We start from the raw sequence: 24,990 nt of genomic DNA on the forward strand, positions 1-24,990 counted from the left end.
AGGGCATTAAGGCAGAATGCCAAAAATGCACTCTGTATATTGTACTGGTTTGTGGTTGAGATGGTATTGCCACATTAGCACTGGGTTCTGCTGGTATTAGTACAGTACACTGCTTCTGCTCAGTTTGCAAAAATGCCATCCCCATTTCAATTTCTACTGTAGAGATTCTCTGGTTTGACCTTAGTCCTGTTAGGTTTGGACTGCCACAGTGACACTAGTTCTGCTGGGTTTTAAAAATTATCTCCACCTCAAGTTCATACTACAGAGATTCTTGGGGCCTTTGATTCTGTTCTGCTGAATTTCTATTTTCTTTTTTTTTTTTGCTATTTTCTCCCTTCTACTGAAAACAATGGAGAATGGAGGCACCTTCGGGGGGGGGGGGGGAGAGCTAACTCAGGTCCCAAAAATCCAGTGTTTACCAAACTTGGCAAGCAGGAAGAAGAGAGTCAGCTAGAGATCTCTTGTGAGTTTTGGTGTCTCTAGTACACCAAGGAAGCACTCCACCATGTCATGAACCTCATAAACCAAACTTGTTTGTTTAGCTCTTAAAAGTTCATGACAGTTTGTGTCTCGTGAACTGGGCACACCAAGAACTGAAATGAACTGCATTTTACTAGTTTGTGCCCATTCCTAGAAAGGATAAAAAAGCTATTGCTAGAAACACTTTCCTCTTGGGCCTTCAAGCCTAACTTCACATATGAAGCATTCAAAATAAGGCTCAATCAATACTATAATGGAAGTATGTTTGTAATACACTTTAGGTGATTTAAAGAGTCAAAAACATTTTATATTTGAAAAATAACTGAGAATCAGCAGTTTTCAGTACAAGTTTCTGAAACTTATTCCCAAGACTTGAGTAAATGAGATTGGAGTCAAACAACATTTACATTGATAAAAAAGGAAGAAGTCCTCACTGGAAACAAACAAATTAAAAGCAAATTTTAAAAAATTATGCCGGGGATCCTGAGACCTACAAAAGCCATGATGCTGGATGCAGGGATGTACTAGGGTGAGGAACTGGTGAGATTGAATGAAAATGCTGGCTTTATTCAACCTAAGATTAACTCCTGAATAAACTGCAGTTTCAAAGTCTTTAAAAGCAATTCCACAGACTGCATCATTAGAGTCCTACCTGAATGTTACAATGACATTACCACATCATTTGACATCTGGCTATTTAAAATGACCTACTTATAGCCAAATAAATGAAGATGATGAAGACCTTTCTGCACTATTCATCTATCATACTACTTTCTCTGATTTTATATTGGAGGTTCAACATAATTTCTGCCCTTATGATAATATGTGTAGAAACTAGATATCTATTTTGTAACCCCCCTACCCCAGCAATATTCTCTTGTGAATTCTGTTTGGAACATTCAGTAAATGTACATGTATTTTTTTTAAAGTTGGTATTTAACAAAGAAAAATATACACTTAAAATAGCATACATACACATACCCTCCATATATTTATAGGATTAAATCTGTAGTGAGATTATGAAAACAAGGGTTTGATAGCAATAGAATTAACGTTGTGAAAGCAACATCAGCCCAGAATCGGCAACGACTGGTGCTTGCACAGGGGACTACCTTTACCTAATGTATAACCACCCACCCAAATACAAGACTGAATAAGGTTTTTTAAAAGGATGTGCAAATCTTCTCGTTAAGTCCAGCTAATTAGAACAAGAAATACTGAACACACTGGTTGCATCTTTACCTTGGTATTGTCTGTGTTGACAAAGCACCACTAGAGAGAGCACTAGTATTAAGATCCTCAATAGGAGATGTGCATACCGGCTTACTTGATGCAAACTCCAGTGCATACTGTAGGACATCTACCAAGGGAAACCGTTTAGGGCCGGAGCCATAGCTTAAATATCTGCAAAAACATAAAATACCTTCATTATATAAATGAATATATAAATAAATGTCTAAAGCACACTTCTAGCAAAGTACATGTATCAGTTATACTGATGGAGCTGTTCTAACTAGGGGTGTGCAAAAAAAATCGGTATTTTCCAGGTTCAGGTATATAGAACCTGAAAAATATTGGTATTTCTCAATATTTCCGAATCCCAATACTGGTATGGTATTTGGATCCAGTATATATTTGGGAAATTCAATTTTTTTTCAGCTCCATTATGCCCTATGGGGATCATTATAGTCAATGGAGAATCGATCCAAGGATATCTGGGGCTCTGGGGGGAAGGGTTGAGGTGGAGGTACCAACTTTGCAGCATAGCTGCTGGGGTCCCTTCTTTAAAAAAAACCCAAGTTTCAAAAAGATTGGACCAGGGGGTCCAATTGACTGGACTAGTCCAAAAAGATTGGACTAGGGGGTGTCCCAACCCTCCATTGTTTCCAATGGAAAAAGGAAAGGCATTTAAAGGGACTGCAGTTCCATTAAATGCTTTCTCCAAGCTGCACAACTCCATGGCCAGAGTTCGAAGGGATTTAAAGGGGTTGTAGTCCTTTTAAGCACCTTCTCCAAGTGGCGAATTCACCTGGAGGGCATTTAAAATGGACTGAGAGCGCTTTAAATGCTCTTTAACTGTAGCTATCTGGTGGTCCTAAAAAAATTCCAAAAATGGGGCAGCCATGTTCAGATAGTCAAATTAGTAGTTCACTCGGTGATCAGCTGAAAATACAAAAGAAAATACTAATAAGGTATTTCAGGGACTCAAGTTTATACCAAGCGCACAGCCTTAGTTCTAACTCTGTTGGCTCCAAAAAGTTCTACCCTAGCAGTTTGCGTCAACAAGCCATATATTCTTTTACATCTTAAATGGTGTTTTAAGGAATGATTTTCCTATCACTATGATTACTTTAAATAAAGGCTTAACTTCTTTGGAGGATTCTTTTTTTTTTCTTTCTTTGCTTTTATGTGTGCATGTGTAGCAAGAGATTATAATTGTATAAATGAAACTTCTCATGACTTGCATTTGTTTTCAAATATATACATACATATATATATATATATACTACCTTTCTAGTCTCTGCTGTAATACTGTGAGGTATTCTTTAAGTCTCTTGATTTCATCTCGCTTTATTCGTGTCATTTCTCTGTTTTTGTGCATATATCTACCAAAACAAAATACGGAGAACTGATTATATTCTTCTTATATGCTTCATTTAAATTAATATTGAAGATTCATATCTTTTGTCTGCCTAAACAATACAAACATTTTAACTGCCTGGCAGGGCTGTAGCCAGAAAGGGGGGGGGGGGATTTCAGTGAAAGAGAAGATGAGGGAAGATTGTGTGGCGATGCTGCAGATTACCTATAGGAGAAACTGTCCCTGTGCCGCTGCCCCCCCACCCCCGCTGGCTGTGGCCTTACTGCCTGGTAAGAGTGAAAAACCTATGCAAGTTGGAAAAAGTATTTTCTTTTGTTCAATACTAAATACATGTTATAGAACAAATATAGGTAAGTGCTCATATTTTACTAATCTAGATGTAATTTAGGTATAAGTTAGTTGGTACATAGTCCATTCAGCTAATGATGAAAAAACATATTTTTAAATTTGATACGCATCCCGTTCTAGGTATTCAGGAAATAATACACTTTGGAGAAAAAAGTATTACCAAGGGGATTAATTTAGGACACTCAAAAGGTATAGTGGTGGTGGATGAAGTACTATGCCTGCTGATGTCATTGTATTTCTACTCCTTTCCCCTCTGCCTTAGTACAACTCAGTGCTTGTACCAAGAGATACTAATGAACATCAGGCTAAACTTCAATTTATGTTTTAGCTGTATAACATATTTATACATCCTTTAATCAAATAATAAAATAGTGTCCAAAATCTAATGAGAATCCATAGTGCAGACAGGATTCATTAAGTTATATTACTGCCAATAGCCAGTCAGAAAAAAGGCAGGCACAAACATATTTTCTGATGCCAAAAAAATAAAAGTACTACTACTGGTGCCATTAAAAATAAAGCACATGGTACCAGGTATTTATAGAATATTCTACTCAGTAGAAAAAGGCAACATAATGTTTTTTACCAAACTGATTCAAGAAGTACATTTTATTAATTGTACTGTTAATCTAATGCATGCTTATGCAGAAACAAGTCTAAATTACACAAAGTTCACCACCCAGAGCTTTGTTGCTTCTTCTAGATGGGGTAAGGTAGCCTTACAATAAGAGGAATATTCATTAAAAATTATACTTTTAAAAACCCTGATTATATTAATTCATATTGGATTAGCAGACATTCTCCTTGAGATGTATTTACAAGATCAGAAGTTGAAAGCATTTCTGAAAAGAGAGAATTCAGAATTTCAGACCACCAAGAGCCCCCTGATGAAGCCTGATACTGTTTTGTTGTTTTGAGTTGGCAAAGCCTTCATGCAGTGACTCTACAAAGTGATTTTCACCTGTATACTATTAATGTGAAATGCCACCCTCTGAATTTCAAAATTAAGCCTGAACAGGCTGGATCTGATTTAGGGATTGAATAGTTGATCTACACCAGAGATGTTACATAAGTTATACCTGTCCAGATATAAAACTGGAGGGAATTCTAATTTGTTGTGTATTTTTTCTGGTCTTCCCAAAGCTTGATTGAATTCGAATCTTGAAAGTTCAAATGTTAAGACTGGAGGAAGCTCAGTAAACCAGTGCTAAGAAAACAAAACAGAAAGGCAATAATCGCTTTTCAGTCAGATATTATTTTGATTGAAAAACAAATACTTTAGAAAGTTTTCCAGTTCTCAGTAACTGTCAAGAAGTTCATTGCTAACCATATTGAACAAAAACGTCAAAGTATTCATTTAGATCTTCAGAATCTGAAGCCACACAAGTTTGGTTCTGTTAAGGCTTGTGCAACTGGTATGTTGAATGACCTTTAAATCACCACCTGATATATAACACCACTGTATTTAGGCTCTCTTCTGAAAAGGTCTACTGCTTGCAAATCTCAGTCACAGTATTTTTACAACTTATTTCACATTCACATTATTGGTTCTAACATTAAAACATCATTATGTTCATTAATATTAATTTAATAATTTTTGTTTTGAATCAGATGTGTCTTGTGTTTGCAGTTAATTTCACAGAGTGTGTTCTACATCTCTTTAACTTGCTTTGAGTTATGTACTAACTACTGATTGTGTCAACTGAGATGTAGTGAAGTTCACTTTTGTTCAAAGATGCAAATAAAGTTGATTAAAATGTTAATTGCCAATTGCTTGTACATTAAAATTTGGAAAAGCATTCCACATTTTTTCTTTGCTTTATTCAATACTTAATCCAAATTACTGACCTTGACATATAATAATCAAAATGTGTCAGATGCATACAATTTCAATTTTGCAGTGTCTTATTTTCTAGAAAATGAACAGATCTGCTCTCTTTATTCCAACTCACTAGGCTGAACTTTGGATTCAGTAATTGCATTGAGTAATTGCACTTTTTGGCAAAGATGTTATCCTAGAACCTTAGAGAAGATCAGGACAAAAAAAATGAAAGAACGACATTATCTACAAAGAATGCCCAATAATTTCGGAAATTCTACACATACCCAAGAGACTATTCTATTCCATTATCTTCTCTCAGTAGCAGGATATAAAGTTTGAGTAGGAAAAGTGTCCCAAAGGGGTTTTGTTTTTATTATTAAAAGTGAAAACGCTTATGTCATTTTACACTACCACATTTTGGTCCCATAGTATCAAAAGCATCTGTCAACTGAAATTAAAAGTTTAGGAAGTTATAAATATTGCAATGGTTGAATAAGTGTATTGGGGCAAAACTGTGACATACGGAGTAACTAAATGAAAATGGAAATGCACGTATGATCCTTATATTACTGTTTTTCCCCATATACAGATGACTAACTGTACCACTTGCAAATCCCTGGGATGGACACAGAAAAACATTTACTCTTGTGCTAGACTTCTTGCATAAGCCGAAATGCAACAAAGAGATCATGGTATCCATTTGAACTAAGTAAAACTTACTGCTTTTCTAATCGTTTGCACAAGTTCTTCTGTAGTCAATTTTGGGTACTCTAATATAGGGAAATGTTAGGTGTTTCATAAGATCTTGTGCAAGCAAAACAGCATTTCATTTATGCTTCTGTCTGCACTTTGATGGATCCAATCAAATGTTTGAACATACTGAATTTGCTTAATAAAGCAAATTCAAACCTATTGTCTCATATGAGATAAAAATGACTTTTTGAGAACTGAAGCGTTCCACTTAGCAACATACTACTGTTTTGACATACTACTGTTTTGTTGCTTTTGCATGCTCATGCTACTCAGATTAAAAGTTTGCTCAACTTGTTAATTTTACTATTCTGTCATTGTTCCATTTTACATTCGAAACCACTGACTACCAGATAATTTCACTTCACTGTCATTGGTTCTTAAATCTGTACCATGTTGCATTCTGGGCCACTGCCTACCAGCTATGTATGGTTCTGCTCAGCTATGTATGGCTTTGCTCACTGTGCTGGATTCCTCGTCTGATGAAGTGTGCTTAAGAGCACATGAAAGCTTACATTCTAAATAAAAACTGGTTGGTCTTAAAGGTGCAACTTGAATCCTGCTTTGTTCAACCACTTAGCAACAGTAATTTAACATTATTAATTCTCGTAATACATTCCTAGTTGGGCAGCCTGTTTTAATGTAGAATTATGTAGAATTTATTTACAGGTATTAAGTCAATTTGGAAACTCCATTTAGCGCAGAATGTCGTAGCTCAGTAATTATCAGGCACTTGGAGAAACATCCATATTGGCCCCACTTTGCAGTTACTCCATTAGCTGACCATCAAGTATTGGGTTGAATTCAACATATTCACTTTCATATAAGTATTGGCTTCCATATAAAAAGCCCTTCATAGAGTTGAACCCTCATATCTGCAGATCTGCCTTTTACACATGTTCCACCATGACAGCTTCACTCATCTGCAAATGGGCAAGACCAACAATTACCTGCAGCTGTGTATTTTTTGTTTTGGCTCCTACTTTATGGAACAGCCCTGCCTGAAAAACTCAGGAAGGCTCAGGAAGATCTGACTCTCCTGGCATTTTACAACTGAACCAATCAGGAGACCATTTTTTACAATGGCAATAAGGCTTTATTATTAACAGAATTCAGGAAGAATGCTTTAATAAAGAGAAAGATACTGTGGTTCATAGTACTTCAAGTAGTACATACTATCTGTTTCTGTGTGCAATACACTATTATGAAATTTCTGCATTCTTTAATACATCATGTTCATACTTACACTTTGTTTCAACTTTTGTTTTAGATTTCTACTTGGTTTTAATTTCTGCATCCTAATCCTATTGGACATCCCATTCTACTGACTACATTGTCTTACATTGGGCAATCCAACTTCTCAATAAAGTGGATTACAAATAATATAAATAATAATTAAGATAAAAAGCAAGCTATTATTCTATGTATACGACAGCAGATATAACTGGCAAAAAATGACATAATGATGCCTTTACTCATGGAGTTTCAGTTAACTAGCACAAACATCTCTCAGTCCTACTTAACAGTCTAAAAACTGGAACTGGGAGGGGACTACATTTTGTCATCTAAGAAGTGTATAAAAGTGATCAGAATTAGAACTGCAGTTAGAATCCATTGATTTGAGACCTAATATTTTTTTTGGGGGGGGGGGGGATGGCATTTTCTCATTTAACTAAATTGTTAAGCTATGAAAAACAACTTTGTATTTCAGTCAAATAAAAGTAATCACTCACAAAGTTGCCAAGAAGGTGAATTAAGGAAAAGGCCAGAGAAAAAGAAAATTATGAGGGAAATTACAATATTACAAACACAAATGAGACATTTGTTAAATAAAGAATTGGAATGGAATTTGAAAAAATTACAGCAAAAGTCTTTTGAAGGAGCAAATAAACCTGGAAAGTACCTGGCCTGGCAACTGAAAAAAAAGAGAGAAAGTACAATTATTAGTACGATTGTGGTTGATGGAGGAGAGATGGTGGATCAAGAAGGAATAAAAAGAATTTTTTAAATATTATGCTAAACTATTTAAGGGTGTTAAAATAAAGAAAGAAAAGATGGAACTATATTTACAAAATATTAAAATAGCACCCTTAACAGAAAATAGGAAAAAAGTTTTGAATGCGCCAATTGAAAGAATAGAGATTGAAGCAGCGATCAATGCAATGAAAATTGGAAAGGCTCCTGGGCCAGATGGATATACAGCTAAGTTTTTTAAAACATTTAAAGAGGAATTAATACAGAAGCTCCAAAAATTGATTAACATGATAAGATTAAAAGGTAAAATACCAAATGCATGGAAGGAAGCAGTGATTTCGTTAATTCCAAAAGAAGACAGAGATGTCGTTGTTGTGAGCCGCCCTGAGCCACTTTCTGGGAAGGGCGGGATATAAATTATAGAATAAATAAATAAAAATAAACGAATGTAAAAAATTATAGACCGATTTCATTATTGAATAATGACTATAAAATATACACAAGAATACTGGCAGAACGACTTAAGCAATATTTGATAAACTTTATAAAGGAAGATCTAGCAGGGTTTCTCCCCAAAAGATAGATAAGAAACAATATTAGGACTGTTGTAAATATTGTAGAATATTACAAAAGACATCCAGAAAAAAAAGGAGCATTATTCTTCGTGGATGCAGAGAAAGCATTTGATAATCTAAACTGGGACTTTATGTTTGCAGTTACAAAGAAAATGGAGTTGGGAGAAGATTTTATAAGGATGATAAAAGCAATATATACTGAACAACGTGCAAGGCTATGAATAAATGCAGACCTTACAGAAGATATGATAAATATAGAGCATTTGCAGATGATATAATGTTTATATCATTTGCAGATGATATAATGTTTATAATGAAAATCCAACTCAAGTAATGCCCTTGCTGTTAGCTAAAATACAAGAATATGGAGAACATAAGAGAAGCCATGTTAGATCAGGCCAATGGCCCATCCAGTCCAACACTCTGTGTCACACAGTGGCAAAATTTATACATATATATATATGTATATACACACACACACACACACACACACACTATGGCTAATAGCCACTGATGGACCTCTGCTCCATATTTTTATCTAAACCACTACTGAAGATGGCTATGCTTGTGGCCGCCACCACCTCCTGTGGCAGTGAATTCCACATGTTAATCACCCTTTGGGTGAAGAAGTACTTCCTTTTATCCGTTTTAACCTGTCTGCACAGCAATTTCATCGAATGCCCACGAGTTCTTGTATTGTGAGAAAGGGAGAAAAGTACTTCTTTCTCTACTTTCTCCATCCCATGCATTATCTTGTAAACCTCTATCATGTCACCCCGCAGTCGACGTTTCTCCAAGCTAAGGAGTCCCAAGTGTTTCAACCTTTCTTCATAGGGAAAGTGTTCCAGCCCTTTAATCATTCTAGTTGCCCTTTTCTGGACTTTCTCCAATGCTATAATATCCTTTTTGAGGTGCGGCGACCAGAACTGCACACAGTACTCCAAATGAGACTGCACCATCGATTTATACAGGGACATTATGATACTGGCTGATTTGTTTTCAATTCCCTTCCTAATAATTCCCAGCATGGCGTTGGCCTTTTTTATTGCAAACGCACATTGTCTTGACATTTTCAGTGAGTTATCTACACGACCCCAAGATCTCTCTCTTGGTCAGTCTCTCTCAGTTCACACCCCATCAACTTGTATTTGTAGCTGGGATTCTTGGCCCCAATGTGCATTACTTTGCACTTGTCCACATTGAACCGCATCTGCCACGTTGACGCCCACTCACCCAGCCTCAACAGATCCCTTTGGAGTTCCTCACAATCCTCTCTGGTTTTCACCACCCTGAACAATTTAGTGTCATCCGCAAACTTGGCCACTTCACTGCTCACTCCCAACTCCAAATCATTTATGAACAAGTTAAAGAGCTTGGGACCCAGTACCGAGCCCTGCGGCACCCCACTGCTTACCGTCCTCCACTGCGAAGACTGCCCATTTATACTCACCCTCTGCTTCTTATTACTCAGCCAGTTTTTTTATTCACAAGAGGACCTGTCCTTTTACTCCATGACTCTCAAGCTTTCTAAGGAACCTCTGATGAGGAACTTTATCAAAAGCTTTCTGGAAGTCAAGGTAAACAACATCTATCAGCTCTCCTTTGTCCACATGTTTGTTCACCCCCTCAAAGAAATGTAACAGGTTAGTGAAGCAAGATCTTCCCTTACAGAACCCATGCTGAGTCTTCCTCAATAATCCGTGTTCATCAATGTGCCTACTCATTCTGTCCTTGATAATGCTTTCTACCAACTTTCCCGGTATTGAAGTCAGACTGACTGGCCTGTAATTTCCCGGATATCCTCGGAACCCTTTTTAAAGATGGGGGTGACATTTGCTACCTTCCAGTCCTCAGGAACGGAGGCAGATTTCAATGAAAGATTACAGATTTTTGTTAGAAGATCCACAAGTTCAACTTTGAGTTCTTTCAGAACTCGCGGATGTATGCCATCCGGACCCGGTGACTTATTAGTTTTTAATTTGTCTATCAGTTGTAGGACCTCCTCTTTTGTCACCTTAATCTGACTCAGGTCTTTCAACACCCCTTCCAAAATTAGTGGTTCTGGGGTGGGCAAAAAGTTCTCATCTTCCACAGTGAAGACGGAGGCAAAAAATTCATTCAGCTTCTCAGCCATTTCCCTATCCTCCTTCAGTAATCCTTTTACCCCATGGTCATCCAAGGGCCCCACTGCCTCCCTGGCTGGTTTCCTGCTTCTAATCTATTTGAAATTTTTATTGTTGGTCTTTATGTTTTTTGCAATATGCTCCTCATAGTCTCTTTTTGCCTGCCAGATCACAGTCTTGCATTTGATTTGCCACAGCCTGTGTTCCCTTTTACTAATCTCACTTGGACTGGTTTTCCACCACCTAAAGGAGTCCTTTTTACCTTTTACAGCTTCCATTACTTTGTTTGTTAACCATGCAGGCCTTTTCTTATGCCTGTTTGTGCCTTTCCTAACTTGTGGTATGTATTTTATCTGAGCTTCTAGGATTATAGTTTTAAATAGTCTCCAAGCTTCCCCAAGGGTTTTGACCGTATTTACCTTTCCTTTCAGTTGCCTCCTCATCTCAGTGTATTTACCCCTTTTAAAGTTAAACGTGGTTGTGGCCGTCTTTTTGGGCAACTCCCTATTTATACAAACGGTGAAATCAATAACATTATGGTCACTGCTCCCAAGTGGCGCAATCACTTTTACATCTCTCACCAAGTCTTGGGCATTACTTAGGACCAAATCCAGGATCGCCCCACCCCTGGTAGGTTCTGAGACCATCTGCTCCATAGCACAGTCATTGAGAGCATCAAGAAACTCAATCTCTTTCTCTCGACCAGAACACATATTGACCCAATCAATCTGCGGGTAGTTAAAATCACCTATTACGACACAGTTTTTACGTTTAGCCGCTATCTTTAAGCCTTCCATCATATTATAATCGTCCTCTCTCTTTTGATTTGGTGGGCGATAACAAACTCCCATAGTTAAATTTCCTTTTGGGCCCTCTATTTCAACCCAAAGCATTTCTAAAAGGGAATCTAATTCTCTGACCTCACTCTTACTGGACCGTATATCCTCTCTGACATACAGAGCCACCCCACCTCCAACCCTTCCCTCCCTATCCTTCCCTATCCAGGAATCACCGTGTCCCACTGATTCTCCTCATTCCACCAAGTTTCTGAAATTCCCACAATGTCTATGTTTTCTCCCAACACTAAACATTCCAATTCACCAATTTTACTTCGAACACTTCTAGCTTTTGCATATAAACATCTATAATTTCCCAGGCAAGCTAGGCCCTCCACCTTCCTCCTGCCGCCTCAAGACTCTGGCAGACAGTCCATACTGTTTGTCACCATCACAGTGGACAACTCTGGTCTGTTACCTGGTAGAAAAATAGCAGCCAACCCTTCATCTCTTTGAGATGAGTCCTCCCGAACCAGAGAGATTTCATCTCCTGTCGGCTTTCCCCCAAGATTTAATTTAAAAACTGCTCTGCCACCTTTTTGATTTTAAGCACCAGCAGCCTGGTTCCATCCGGGGACAAGTGGAGACCATCTCTTTTGTACAGCTCCCGCTTGTTCCAGAAAGCATCCCAGTGCCTAACAAACTTAAACCCTTCCTCCTTACACCATCGTCTCATCCACACATTGAGACTTCTAATTTGTGCCTGTCTCTCCTGCCCTGCACGTGGAACAGGTAGCACTTCTGAGAAGGCTACCTTGGAGGTCCTGGCCTTAAGTCTCTTGCCTGGCCTTAAGTCTCTTGCCTAGCCTAAATTTTTCCTCCAGGACCTCACGACTGCATTTCCCCACATCGTTGGTGCCAACATGCACCACGACCACAGGCCCCTCCCCAGCACAGTCTATCAGCCTATCTACTACACGCGTAATGTCCGCTACCTTCACACCAGGCAGGCAAGTCACCATATGGTCAGTACGCGGTTTCGCCACCCAGCTGTCTACTTGCCTAAGGATCGAATCACCAACTACCAAAACCCCCCCTCTCTCCCTGCCCAGGGATGGTTCCTTGGCGCGAAAGGATTCCTGCTCACCAACCGAAGAAGAGGTGCCTTCTGAGGGCACATTCCCCTTATCCTCAGCACGGTGCCCTGTTCCCTCTCGACCCTCACGCTCTCTGGCAGCAACGGGGCTGCTACGTTCAGAGCGGGGCTCATCTAATATGCCCCCGAGGGTCTTCCCCAAGTGCCTAACTGACCATCTCTGCTTCTCCAGGGCAGTCACCTCGGCCTCAAGGGTACGAACTCGTTCCCTGAGTACCAGGAGCTCCTTGCATCGAGCACACACCCAAGACTTCTGTCCTCTGGGCATATAGTCGTACATGTGACACTCAGTGCAAAACACTGGAAAGCCCCCAACCCCCTGCTGGCATTCTATCATATATATATATATATATATCAGTCCTCTGGTGGGATTTTCTATAAATAAAGAAAAATCAAAAATTTTATGTAAGAATATGCAAGTAAGTAAACAAAAGGAGTTACAAAAGCTACCGGATTGTGAAGTTACCTCGAAGGTAAAATATTTGGGTTTGGAGATAACAATGAAGAATATTGATTTTTTAAAAAATAATTATGAGAAGCTATAGTATAAAATGGATAAAGACATGATAAAATGGAATAAACTTAATTTGTCATTGCTGGGAAGAATAGCTGCAATTAAAATGAACATTTTACCAAGAACAATATATTTATTTCAAACTATTTCGATTGTGAAGGACAACAAACAATTTAACAGATGGCAGAGGAAGATCTCAGAATTTGTGTGGGCTGGGAAGAAACCAAGGTTCAAAATGAAAATGTTAACAGATGCAAAAGAGAGAGGAGGATTCCAATTACCAGATTTAAAACTATATTATGAAGCGGTTTGCTTAGTGTGGATAAAAGAATGGGTGATGCTACTAAACAGAAAACTTTTGGCATTGGAAGGTCATGGAAATAAATTTGGCTGGCATGCTCATATGTACCATGGGAAAAAAAAGATGGATGGTTTTTTCTCTCACCATTATATAAGAAATAATTTTTTTAATACATGGATGAAATATAATTAATATGGTGATGAGAGAAAACCGTTACGGATAGTGCCAGCAGAAGTGATAAAAATAACGGCTGAAGTGGGTGAAGAAAAGTGGTTGTCATATAATCAGCTATTAAAAATACAAGGCGGTAAAATAGAGCTGAAAACTGCGAAAGAGTTGAACAATAAATATGATTGGTTTCAAATGCAACAAATAAAGAGTTTGGTGGGAAAAGACACTAAAACTGAAGGAATAAGAAAAGAACAAACCGATATGGAAATAGTTCTGCTTGGAGAAAATGAAAAAATAATTTCAAAACTATATAAACTGCTTTTGAAATGGTCTACAGAAGATGAAGTAGTGAAATCTCAAATGATTAAGTGGGCAATTAATGTAAATAAAGAAATACAGATGGAAATTTCTTTGGAAGAATTCTATAAAGCTTTCAACATGTCATAGTATTATAGAGAACTGTTTTAAAATGATATATAGATGGTATTGTCAGGCTCTGTAAGGTTTAGAAATATTAACTGCAACATCCTAACCATATGGACTTCTGATACTAACCCATATATCTTTCCTGCCATGTAGTCTCTACACATATCAAAGAGAGAGCCATTAATGTGTAAACATTGTTGATGCTCCCAAGGCACAAAAGAATGCGACCGTTAAAAGATAGCTTGGCCACAAGGCAACTTCTCAGGGGAAAGAGATAAGCTGAAGCCTGTGTGAAAGTTTGCACCTCCAATTCCTTGATGTCTTGGGAAAGGGAGCTTTGTTTAGAATTGCTTTGATGTGGAATCTTTTAAGAGTGACCCATGCCTAGGCATCGGTATTAGTCTCAATCTTTGTAACCAGCTATGAATTTCCAATAAAGTGTCATTTTGTTTCAAATGAACATTGCCTTGAGATTCCATCGCCTGACAGGTATATAATGCCTTAAAAGTTGGCAGAGATGAACAATAAGATGTCAGATAGACGTTGGAAGTGTAAAAAACATGAAGGTTCTTTTTACCATATGTGGTGGACTTGTGAAAGAGCAAAAAAGTATTCGCAGATGATTCAACAAGAAATATCTAGGATCTTGGGATATGAAATTAAGGAAGTTGCAGAGACTTTTCTGTTGGGATTATATATGGAAAAATTTCCAAAAAAAGACGCTGCTAGGACATTGTATGCGCAGTTGTGGAAGCAAGAAAGAATACCAGAGAAATGGGATTGGATTATAAATGTTATAACATGGAGTGAAATGGACAAATCAACAAGAATTTTAAAAGACTATGATCTAGAAACTTTTAAGTTAGAGTGGAAGAAGTTTAGAAGTTATATAGAAAAAGAGTGGAAAATAAAAGGACATTGGACAATTTTTGATAACAATTAAGTCTTAAAAGAAAGAAAAATAGAAATTTTTGTTTTATTAGTTAAGGGTACCTTTAAATATTAGTATTTTAAATATACAACACCGGCGGGGGTCAAGTAACGGGGGGAGGAGGGGTTAGAAAAGTAATATATGGGATAGATAAAAAGAAGTACGTAATTAATAATGCAAGAATTGATTGTTACCATATGTTACCGGAATAAAATTGTTTTAAACAAAAAACAAAAACAAAACAAAGTTGCCAGGTGGTTACTGCCTAATTGTATCTCAGTATGAGAGTTGAAGGAGGGGCGACAAAAGGAAAAGACTTGGTCTTCATCTCTAATTGTGGGCAAAATAAATGACCCATTAAAATATCTTGTATTCCCCAGACAAAATAAGAGACTAATCAAAATATTTTGTATTTGTGTCATTTATATTTTAATTTAGTCAACATCACAGAAGTTTAAGCATACTACTCACCTCCTGGCCAGACTTCCCAGAATTTTCTGAATGTAAGGATTCAATTTCTCCTTCTATCATTGCAGCTTCTAAGCACTCATGCAGATCTTTGAAGCCATTAACCTGAAGCGGGTACTGGCCAAACATCTCTGTATTTTCAAATTTCTTCCCTTATCAGAAGAGGGAGGTATTAACATTGCAACAGTAAACATTTTGCATCATGTATGAACTATAAAATTACATACGATTATGTAGCAATTTCTATACCATATTCCGACTTGGAACAAATTACTTAAATTTACTTGGTAAACATTATACATAAAAAGCTACGGTGAACAAGGGGTGATTGTTCCGAGGACATAAGCCAGATATCTACATTAGACACACCCAAATGTTTACATACCTCTGGAACTTTTTTCTTCAATTGGATACAATCCCCCACAACACAATGTTACAACCTTTTGAAAGACCTCTTGTTCACTCCGCCATGCGGCAATGGGATTACTATTCAAGAAACCCAATCCCAGAATTTCTTGGGTGTAATATTCAGGATCCAATTAACCGCACAAGGATGTATGTTTAGAACTGCAATTGCCTCTTTTTTCGTCAGACACATCCTACTGTTCACATTGTTTCCTGTTATGTTTTTTAGATCATGACATTTTATTGGTCTGCTATTTAGTTTTCTGACTCCTATTTACACTGGTGATAGTACATAAGAAACTACAACATTGTTGTTAGGAAAATATATCAAATAAACTTCTACATATCATCCCTTTCTATAGATTTAGTAAGCAAAGCCAAATACATTTTAAAAAATAAACTAACAACAATCTTTCTGAACATGTCGAGAAAACAATAATTAAGTTTAACACTATAAAGGAATACTGTGACAATAAGTATTTTGAAAGCTATTTCAATACATAGACCTTAAATATCTGTTTTAAAAGACACATAAATAAAACCTTCTCAAAATTAAATGTTAGGATGCTGGTAGGCGCATGTCAGAAAGTGCACAGTTTAATTACTGTCATCTTACATTTAAAGGAAGTCAGGCAGCAACAAAGAAAGAACTGTGTTTGAAATCTGGGTGACAGGCTGCTAGAATAGCTAAAACTTAACAAAATAGACCAAAGGTCTGACTATGCATGTCAGCTTCATGCCTTAACAGAAGCCTTAATAGCAGAGGAAGAAGAGATTGGATTTATATTCCGCCTTTCACTATCCAAAAGAGTCTCTGAGCAGTTTACAATCTCTTTTGCCTTCCTCTCCCAACAACAGACAACCTGTGAGGTAGGTGGGGCTGAGGGAGAGCTTTGAGAACTGTTTTTGAGAGAACAGCTCTGAGAGTTACAACTGACCCAAGGTCACACCAGCAGCTACATGTGGAGAAGTGGGGAATCAAACCCAGTTCTCCTAGATTAGAGTCCATGCTTTTAACCACTACACCAAACTGGCAAAGGCAAATCTGTATACACAATATAAGTATGTTTGATGCTGAAGTTATGCCATAAACCTCTAATGCCTGTTGTAACAATACAATATTTTACACTGTTTATTTGGAAATATTACAAAGTACTTTGAGATACAATGGTAGTTTACTTTAAAGTAAACAGTAAGTACTGATAAAACGATGGGCTGGATCCAATAACTCCCTTTCATTAAGTTAGATCCTATGCAGTGTTCCCTCTTAGCTGAGTTAGTGAGCTAGCACACAGTTGTTTAACCTCTGGCTCACACATTTTTGTTTTGGCTCAGGAAAAATGGCCCCAGAACAAACTAATTTATGCAGTAGCTCACAACTTTAATGCCAGCAGCTTATGAAGTAGAATTTTTGCTCACAAGACTTCACAGCTGAGAAGGAATACTGATCCTATGATCTATAGTCTTCCTCCAAAACATAAAGTCTTCCTTCAACAAAGAAAGACTTTCTATGATGAAAAAAATAATTCTCCATTGGAAGAAAGGCTCTATTGAAGAAACACGTGATGGAGAAAAACTACAGGCTCCATTCCAATGCAGCTTTTGAACTTGCAGATCCAGAGTATTTAAAAGAACATTCTTGGTTTATTCTGTTTAATGCCAAAAAACAAACAAAGTTTCTTGTATAAACTGCATATCAATACGTCTCTGTTTATCTCTAAAATGTCTATTAAATTCAACTTCACAACAAGAATGTTACCATTTAGGAACAATACCTTCAAGAACACCAACTGCTAGAAACCGCCCATAAAACAGTTCTACCATCGGGTTCTTTGGCTTCTCTCCATCCCTAAAAATATGTAATAAATATATAAAGCTGAAAAGAGTTGAAATGTCAAAAATTACTTTAAAATAATTCTCAATGTCTTTGGTCTTAAATGTTTGAACTTAAATTAATTCAAACCCTGCTGATCATGCATTTCATGCTTTTCTTCAAGCAAATTCTAAAAGCTCTCAGGAGAATTGGGACGTTAAATTTCTTCAGCCTTCCTAACATCAGCTGGAAGCATGAGAGCTAAGTGTCATTCACATACTGGGGAAAGCCCAGGTGAAATCTCTGGATGCCTTCACCCAGTGGTTTCGCTCACATATGAAGCACCACAGGGGACAAGATGGAACTTTGAAGGACCCCATAGGCCTAAGGCCAAGTAGATGAGCAGCAGTCCCAGAAAAACCTTCTGTAACCTACCATCCAGTAGAACTGGAACCACCACAAAATGGTGTCTCCCAATCCCAGTCCAGATAGGTAGTTCAGAAGGATGCCACCATCAATGATATCAAAAACCACTGAGATCCAGGAGAATCTCCTTAGGCAAGTCATTCACCAGTGTGACCAAAGCAGTTTCAGTCCATAACCAGGCTTAACCCAGACTGAAAGGACTCTAAACACTTTGCCTCATCATAGAAAAACTTGTCCAACCACCACCCATTCAATCACCTTGCTCAAGAATGGAATGTTTAAGAGTGGCTGATAATTATTAAGATCTCCTGGGCAGGGGTAATCTTCAGAAATGGAGAAACACCACAGACTGTTTCAAGGTTGGGGTGACCACCCTGTATCTTATTGGAAGTATTAACTATCTCTCAAATCCAGTCAGTCAGCCCCGTCCCTGAAGATTTAAGTAACCAGAAAGGGCAAAGGTCATACAACATAGTAGGCCTCAAACTTCTACGGATCCTGTCCACATCCTCAGACTAAATAAAATGAAAGTATCCCAAACAACTGGACATGTCAGCACTCAGCACCCTGACACCACTGACCCTGTCACTGCTGATGTAGAGTCCAACTTGGATCAGTTGCAAAAAAAATTATCTGCAAACTGCTGAGCAAAACAGTCACAACAGGCCATTTAACATCTACCTCCTCTTGCAAGTCAGATCCTCTCTGACCACCCAGAACAGCTCCACTGGCCTCCACTGTGCAAACACAATGGTGGCAGAAAAGTGCTATTTCTTTGCCACTATCATCGCACAAAGCATGCTTTAAAAGTTGTGAAAGACTTTACTTTTTAAGAGACTTAAAACTGTCACACCAACAACTAAAGGCCTCTGAAAAGTTAATTCAAAAAGCCAGAGAGCCTTAAATGGCAGGCTGCTCCAGGCAATCTGATTGGTTGGCATCAGCTGAGCAAAAAAAGAAACATCTTGAGAGAGATGGATGCTGAGGAGATTCAGTCCAATTCCTGCATTTATGGAGACCATCTGAGAATAGTCCCAATAGAAAAGGGTTTAGAGCAGACAAAGTCAGATTTCTACCTTGACTGAACTCAGTCTGAATTCAGCATTAGCTAAGAGCAATTTGAATACAGACAAAGAAGTGGGGAAAGTTTGGCTCGGACGTTTGAGTAGCAGAGAAGATCTAAGGAATGGGGATAGCTAGAGAGAAAGAAGATTCCCCATCAGTCGAACAGAGAGAGTTATCACTGAGGATTACAGAATTCCTTGGTCCGGTGTGATTAGAAACTGCCTGCAGAAACCTGAAAATCAGTCAAAAACTCAAAAAGAATACTGGTGTTCTAAAGAGAATGGAGCTGGGTGCAAGGAAGAGGGTACCAGCCTTCTGGGTACCAAAAAGAGCCAGTGATTATACAAATAAAGTAGGAAAAAAGCCTTGAATAAAACCTTTTGTTATTTTTGAATTTTAAAAGCATCTCAAGTGCCATTTTCAAGGGTTCTGATTAAAGGGCGATCTTCTCCTTCCCTCAGGCTCCTGGGAGAGCAAAATAGCCAAAATATATCTTGCTGATAGGGTAAGACAGCCAAAATTTCTTCAGGAAAGAATTTAGCAAGGATGCTCAGTCAATGAAAGGACAGAAAAGTAGAAGGAAAATCTAGCCTCTGAGGGAGGGAAATGGAAGGGATCATAGGATCATTTACCCATGTCTTATTGGATTCATCCTGAGTCTTCCTGTTACTCTAGCCATCTTCCTTGTCTCCTCATTGCTCACAGCCCTTCAGTAAACCAAGGGGCTATTGTGCTCTGACATTTGAGAAAGGGTGCCTGTGCCTGGGAGCAATCATGTCAACTGCCCAGGACATTTCTCCAATGCTGAGGTCAAATTTACAAATAGTTACTGCATTTAATCACTGCTATCACTGTTGCTATATCCCAACTCAGCTTCTTTGCATGAATAATGGCAACATTACATTTCCTGTATTGTTTTTATTACATGGGAAATTTGGCTACTTACTGTTCCTCCTCAGCTTTTATTTGGAAGGCATCTTCTAGCCAATCTAACAATTTATGGGTGAATTCACTGACATCTTGCTGTTAAAAAAAACAGTAGCAAGAAAAGACACATTTAACTGCATATATGTATTTGACTGAATTTGGTTAATTAAAAAAATTTGGTTAATGTCAGACATTGGTTTTTTAAAAAAAATAATATTATTAGAACAGAAAGGATGTTAATCATCTACAGATCTGAAATTAATTACAAAAACAAATTAACTGTTAAAATATTCAAACATAAAAATCAGTTTTTAAACACAGTAGTGCTAAGTAGGCAGTAAGGGAATTCTTCCTGCTTGGAGACACCAGCAGCTATAATGAGCCCATTTGCAGGGCAGGGCAGAATAAAATCCAACTAAAATAAAATAAGCTTTGCTTGGCCTGCTCTGGGGATAAGGAGCAAGCCACCCACATTATTGACCTTGCTTAAAAAAAAGTTATAATATAATGGAATATCTGACAGTAATCAAATATGTAGAGGATATCAATCAAACAACCCTCCATCATTGTAATCCCAGAATAAGAGGAGTGATCGTACCCTGCCATCTTCTTTTTTTATGTCCACAAAAGTACCATCATAGCACATTTTGCAGTAACAGAATCATGACAAAAGTGCTCATGTAGCTTTTCTACCTTGAGCTGGACACTAGTTCACCAGTTCTTTTTAAATTACCTGTGTGAACATTTTTAATGTTTTTAAACACCACTGATGATTCTATAACTTCTCTCAGTTCTGCACAAATGGATCTTAGTAGTTTAAACATTCAGACAGTTATTACATTACCTGCTGGGAGTCATTCGACTTGAATGCATCTTTAAGAATTTCAACAGCTCTTGATGGATCAACATATTTTCTTTTGGAGCCAAAAAGAAGTGCAAATAGGTATCTTAATTCACGCATAAAAGGCAAATTTCTATGTTCCTGTATTCAAAATGAACGTAAATAGTGAAGTTATTTTTTCCCCTACTAAGCACTGTAGCTTTTAAATTAGTATTATATTCTAAAGCCTCCAAAAATATTGCACTGAATATTGCCTTCCATGAATGTAAGTAGTATGCACTTCTCTACCTTCTCCTTACCACAGCTTCACTCTGCGTGCTTCAAAAAGTCTCTATGTTTGGATGATCCCCAGAACAAAATGCTACACAGAATATGGCAGAGGCTACAGCAGGAAGGGCAAATTCAGATATGTGAACACAGAGACATGTTTGCCTGTATTTTCCTCTTGCATAAGCCAAGCAAGCCTCAGAACTGAAGTTGTTCCCACTGGTATACACAACTCTTGACAGAGGCTTTTTAGACTGTACAGAGGTCTATCAGGGAATACATTTACTTCTGTAAGTACCTTGACACTTTCATAAGGGAAAAGTGGGGGGGGGGAGGTGGAAGTGTTTTAATAAAACTCATAGAAATTAGGATCTAACGCATCATCCTGCAATACTATTCACACTCTTTTCTCCATAAAGATTAAATCTATTTTCCAAATTAGTAACACAAGAATGAATTAAAAATCAAATATCTAGAGCACTGAGGCAATATCACATCTCTTCTATAGAAAGAGGAGTGAGTGGGTTTAGTAAATACATAAAGCAAATACTAAATTTAAAATCACATTCCAGTACCTTAAAGCAAAGCTCCATCTTTAAGTACTTAAAAATTACTACACAGAAAATAAGTTAATACAGAAGATCCTATGCCCTGCCATCATGAATTTAAAGGTTAGGCAGCAGAAACTGAGAAAGACCTTTCTTTGCCTGAGATCCTTGAAAGGTACTGCCAGTCAAACCAGATAATACTGAGAAGATGGATCAGTGGTGAGACTCAGTAAAATAATTAGCATATGTTCATTCGTTGGGGGTGAACCAAGGCCTAGTGATCAAATATGTGCTTTGCATATGTCCATACCACAGTGGATCACAAATATTTCGAACAATATCATATAGAAAGGACAAAAGTATGCAAAGTGTGATCCTACTACTTACTGTAGCTGTGATACAAATGTAGCACCTATCAGTTATTCCATTGCCTTTTAATATCAGGTGAAATCCATTTCCTACACCTCCAGAAAGCACAAACATGTGCTACACTGACAGCTTAGCAGCTGCTCTACATGCCTTTAGAATCCCCTACTATCTGAACAACAGCATCACCTTCTACCTATATATACAGCCAGGTAATTTTCCTGAATAAAACTTTGTTAGTTTTAAAGGTGCCACTGGATTCATAGTGTTTTACAGTATCTATTTTAACCCTAACTTTACTGCCTATGAAGAGCATATGGATCTTATTGTTGTTCTATAATCTAATGGCATCTACATAAAACTTCACTTTCAACTCATTTGGAGTATTCCAAAGCTGAAAGGTAACAGAATGTGATACAAAATATAAAAAGAACATTGTCTTACTCCTCGAGCAACATATATTTCTACTTATACCTTTTGGTTCCGGGGCAGATCTTGAGCACTTGCAGGAGGACTATAATTCAAGACTAGTCTTCGGAATTCCAGCAGATGAAATAATGACTGGGGGGGGAAACAGTGATTTTTTTTTTTTACAACTTTTCAAATTTTAATTTCTTTTTTTGCAAAAAGTGAATGGGTTATTTATACATTAATACACAGGAAAAACTGAACTACTTAACTGTTTTGGGGCTGTATCCCATACAACGTGCCTTTTATATCTGTATTTTTAAGAACATAATCCTTATCTTTGCATCACAGAATGCACAACTAGTATGGAAGTTATGGATCATACAACTATTCTCAAAGGATATCAGTGTCATATGCCAAAACAGTAAAACTACAGAATATTCAATCTTTACTCTTATTTACCATCTTTTGGATTAGACAGGCAATAGGAAACCCAAGGGAGTTAATTTTAAAGTCTTGATACTGTATTTAAAATGAAATAGCAAAATGTAAAGGACCAAAACATGGCCTTCAAATAGCTGGGCAACAGGATGAATGCTAAAAGTTGTCCCAGACAAATCTGCTTAACAAACTTGACTCCAATATAAAGATGTGTCATTTTTCTGTATGGATTCTTCATATACTTACTTGCACTTAACTCTGTGAAATTCAGAGTTAAATGCATTCAGGCACAGTACATTCTGATTAGCAGATGATGTGGATGCACCTATCTTTTGTTCTGTCTCTTCCTCCTAACTACCTGGTGGCAATGAACTGGCCTGAGAAATCCAGAGCTTGTTATGGACAGGTTACTGCTGGTGAATAAAAACAGCCTCTTACTGATCAGATATTAATCCAAAGTTAATGATATGTAACATATTGGCCAGCAGCATCCTCACAATTCTATTTCTTGCAAAAATTCACTGGACGTGTTAAGTCTGAAATAGTGATTAAATTAATAAATTAGTGTTATAGCTTTATTTAACACAATGATCCCCTGTATTATTTAGCACAGATCAAGACATAGGGCTGGATCTTGGGAAATGTAACAGAACCTTCCTACATGCATTCCTAGTACTGGCACCACTTTTTTTGCTGTCAAGTCACAGCTGATTTACAGTGACCCCATAGGGCTTTCAAGGGATATTCAGCAGTAGTTTGCCATTGATTGTCTCCATGTCACAACTCCGGTACTCCTTGGTGATCTCCCTTCCAAATACTGATCAGGGACGAACTTGCATAGCTCCTGAGATCTGACAAGATCAGGCTACTCTTGGCTAGATCAGGGTGAACACCACATTAATCCTGTAGTTTAAGGGCCTCCAGGAACTGTACTGGACACAGTTATGTGACAGACACTTTCTCCAACTGCCAGCGGAAATGCCTTTCCTCCAGTGGAAAGCAACTACTGGAATCAGCCACAGCAAATAAGATCAAATAAAAATAAATAAATAAATAAATGCTGAAAACAGAAGTTTATAAAATTCTCTCTCTTACTTTCTCTCACATACACACACACACACACACAAGAACAGACAGCTTGGAACAATAACCCTGATTATGCTATAATTGGAGACATCCCAGATTTGGCAGTAAAACAGACCAGGCCTGTAGTTTGGATAATGCCATAAACTATGCAAAGCAGTGTAGTAAAGTGGGGAGGGGGGGGGGGGTTAAAGAAAAAAAAAACTTTTGTCCATGCAATGTGACTTATTAGATCTGCTTGAACAGGAAGCATATTCCTTTCTGCCATTGTTTGTAAAATGTGTCCTGATAACCACCATTCTTTTAAATCTTTTTCCAAGTACTTTCTCTAGTACTTTGTATGGAGGGTAACTTCCACATAAGGACAGGATTTTGTGGTTTCCCCACTGCTAATGCAACTACAGATAAATTGCAGCAGCAATAGGGCTTCCATATAGCATGTTTCCTCACAGTTTCACTGCCCTAGTTCCTCAGATGGCCAATTAAAACAATTCACCAATAGAATATCATTGTATAAATACCCTTTATTATTATAGAGGTAGCTGAAATACAGAGAACTTACTTTCACTGGAAAAAACATCTAAGTCTCTTAGTGTCTTCTCTTGCAAAGATATACCTTTTTCTTTGTATCTCTGTAAGAGAAGGCACTATAGATTTACTTTTATAAATGAAAGTTGAGAACTTTGAGAATCTGCTACAGCTACTGTTACAGTGGCATGGTGCTATAACAAAACCCTTGGGTCATTTAAAAAGTAAGCCTTCCCCCATTGGTGGTGGTGGGGAAAGGGCTGCTGAGAGACAGGTCAGGGAATCCAAATCCAAATTTTCCCACCACAAAGCAGCATTGCTGCAATCCTTCCCTAATGTTCAGAGCAAAGTAGGTGTGAGAAGGATTGGAGAAAAGTTGTAGAATCCACAAGAGTGCACTGTAACACTGAAAAAAGCATGCTCACCAAAAGCATTGAACTCAGAGTGGATACCCA

At 37.7% G+C, this 24,990-nt stretch overlaps 1 protein-coding gene across 1 annotated transcript in view; it reads right to left on the reverse strand.

Moving 5' to 3' along the window:
- Window positions 1-24,990, reverse strand: part of USP25 (ubiquitin specific peptidase 25) — a 217,761-nt gene that overhangs the window by 91,462 nt on the left and 101,309 nt on the right. Inside the window, exons 7-14 of the mRNA XM_060234402.1 lie at window positions 22,550-22,636; window positions 20,898-21,035; window positions 20,073-20,149; window positions 17,598-17,671; window positions 15,421-15,569; window positions 4,510-4,637; window positions 2,991-3,086; window positions 1,723-1,884 (exon numbers count right to left, since the gene is read on the reverse strand). Of these exons, the coding sequence (XP_060090385.1) occupies window positions 1,723-1,884; window positions 2,991-3,086; window positions 4,510-4,637; window positions 15,421-15,569; window positions 17,598-17,671; window positions 20,073-20,149; window positions 20,898-21,035; window positions 22,550-22,636 (911 nt within the window). The remainder of the gene's footprint in view (window positions 1-1,722; window positions 1,885-2,990; window positions 3,087-4,509; window positions 4,638-15,420; window positions 15,570-17,597; window positions 17,672-20,072; window positions 20,150-20,897; window positions 21,036-22,549; window positions 22,637-24,990) is intronic.

Source organism: Heteronotia binoei, chromosome 3 (genome assembly GCF_032191835.1).
Source record: "Heteronotia binoei isolate CCM8104 ecotype False Entrance Well chromosome 3, APGP_CSIRO_Hbin_v1, whole genome shotgun sequence".
In the NCBI taxonomy this organism is placed as follows: domain Eukaryota; kingdom Metazoa; phylum Chordata; class Lepidosauria; order Squamata; family Gekkonidae; genus Heteronotia; species Heteronotia binoei.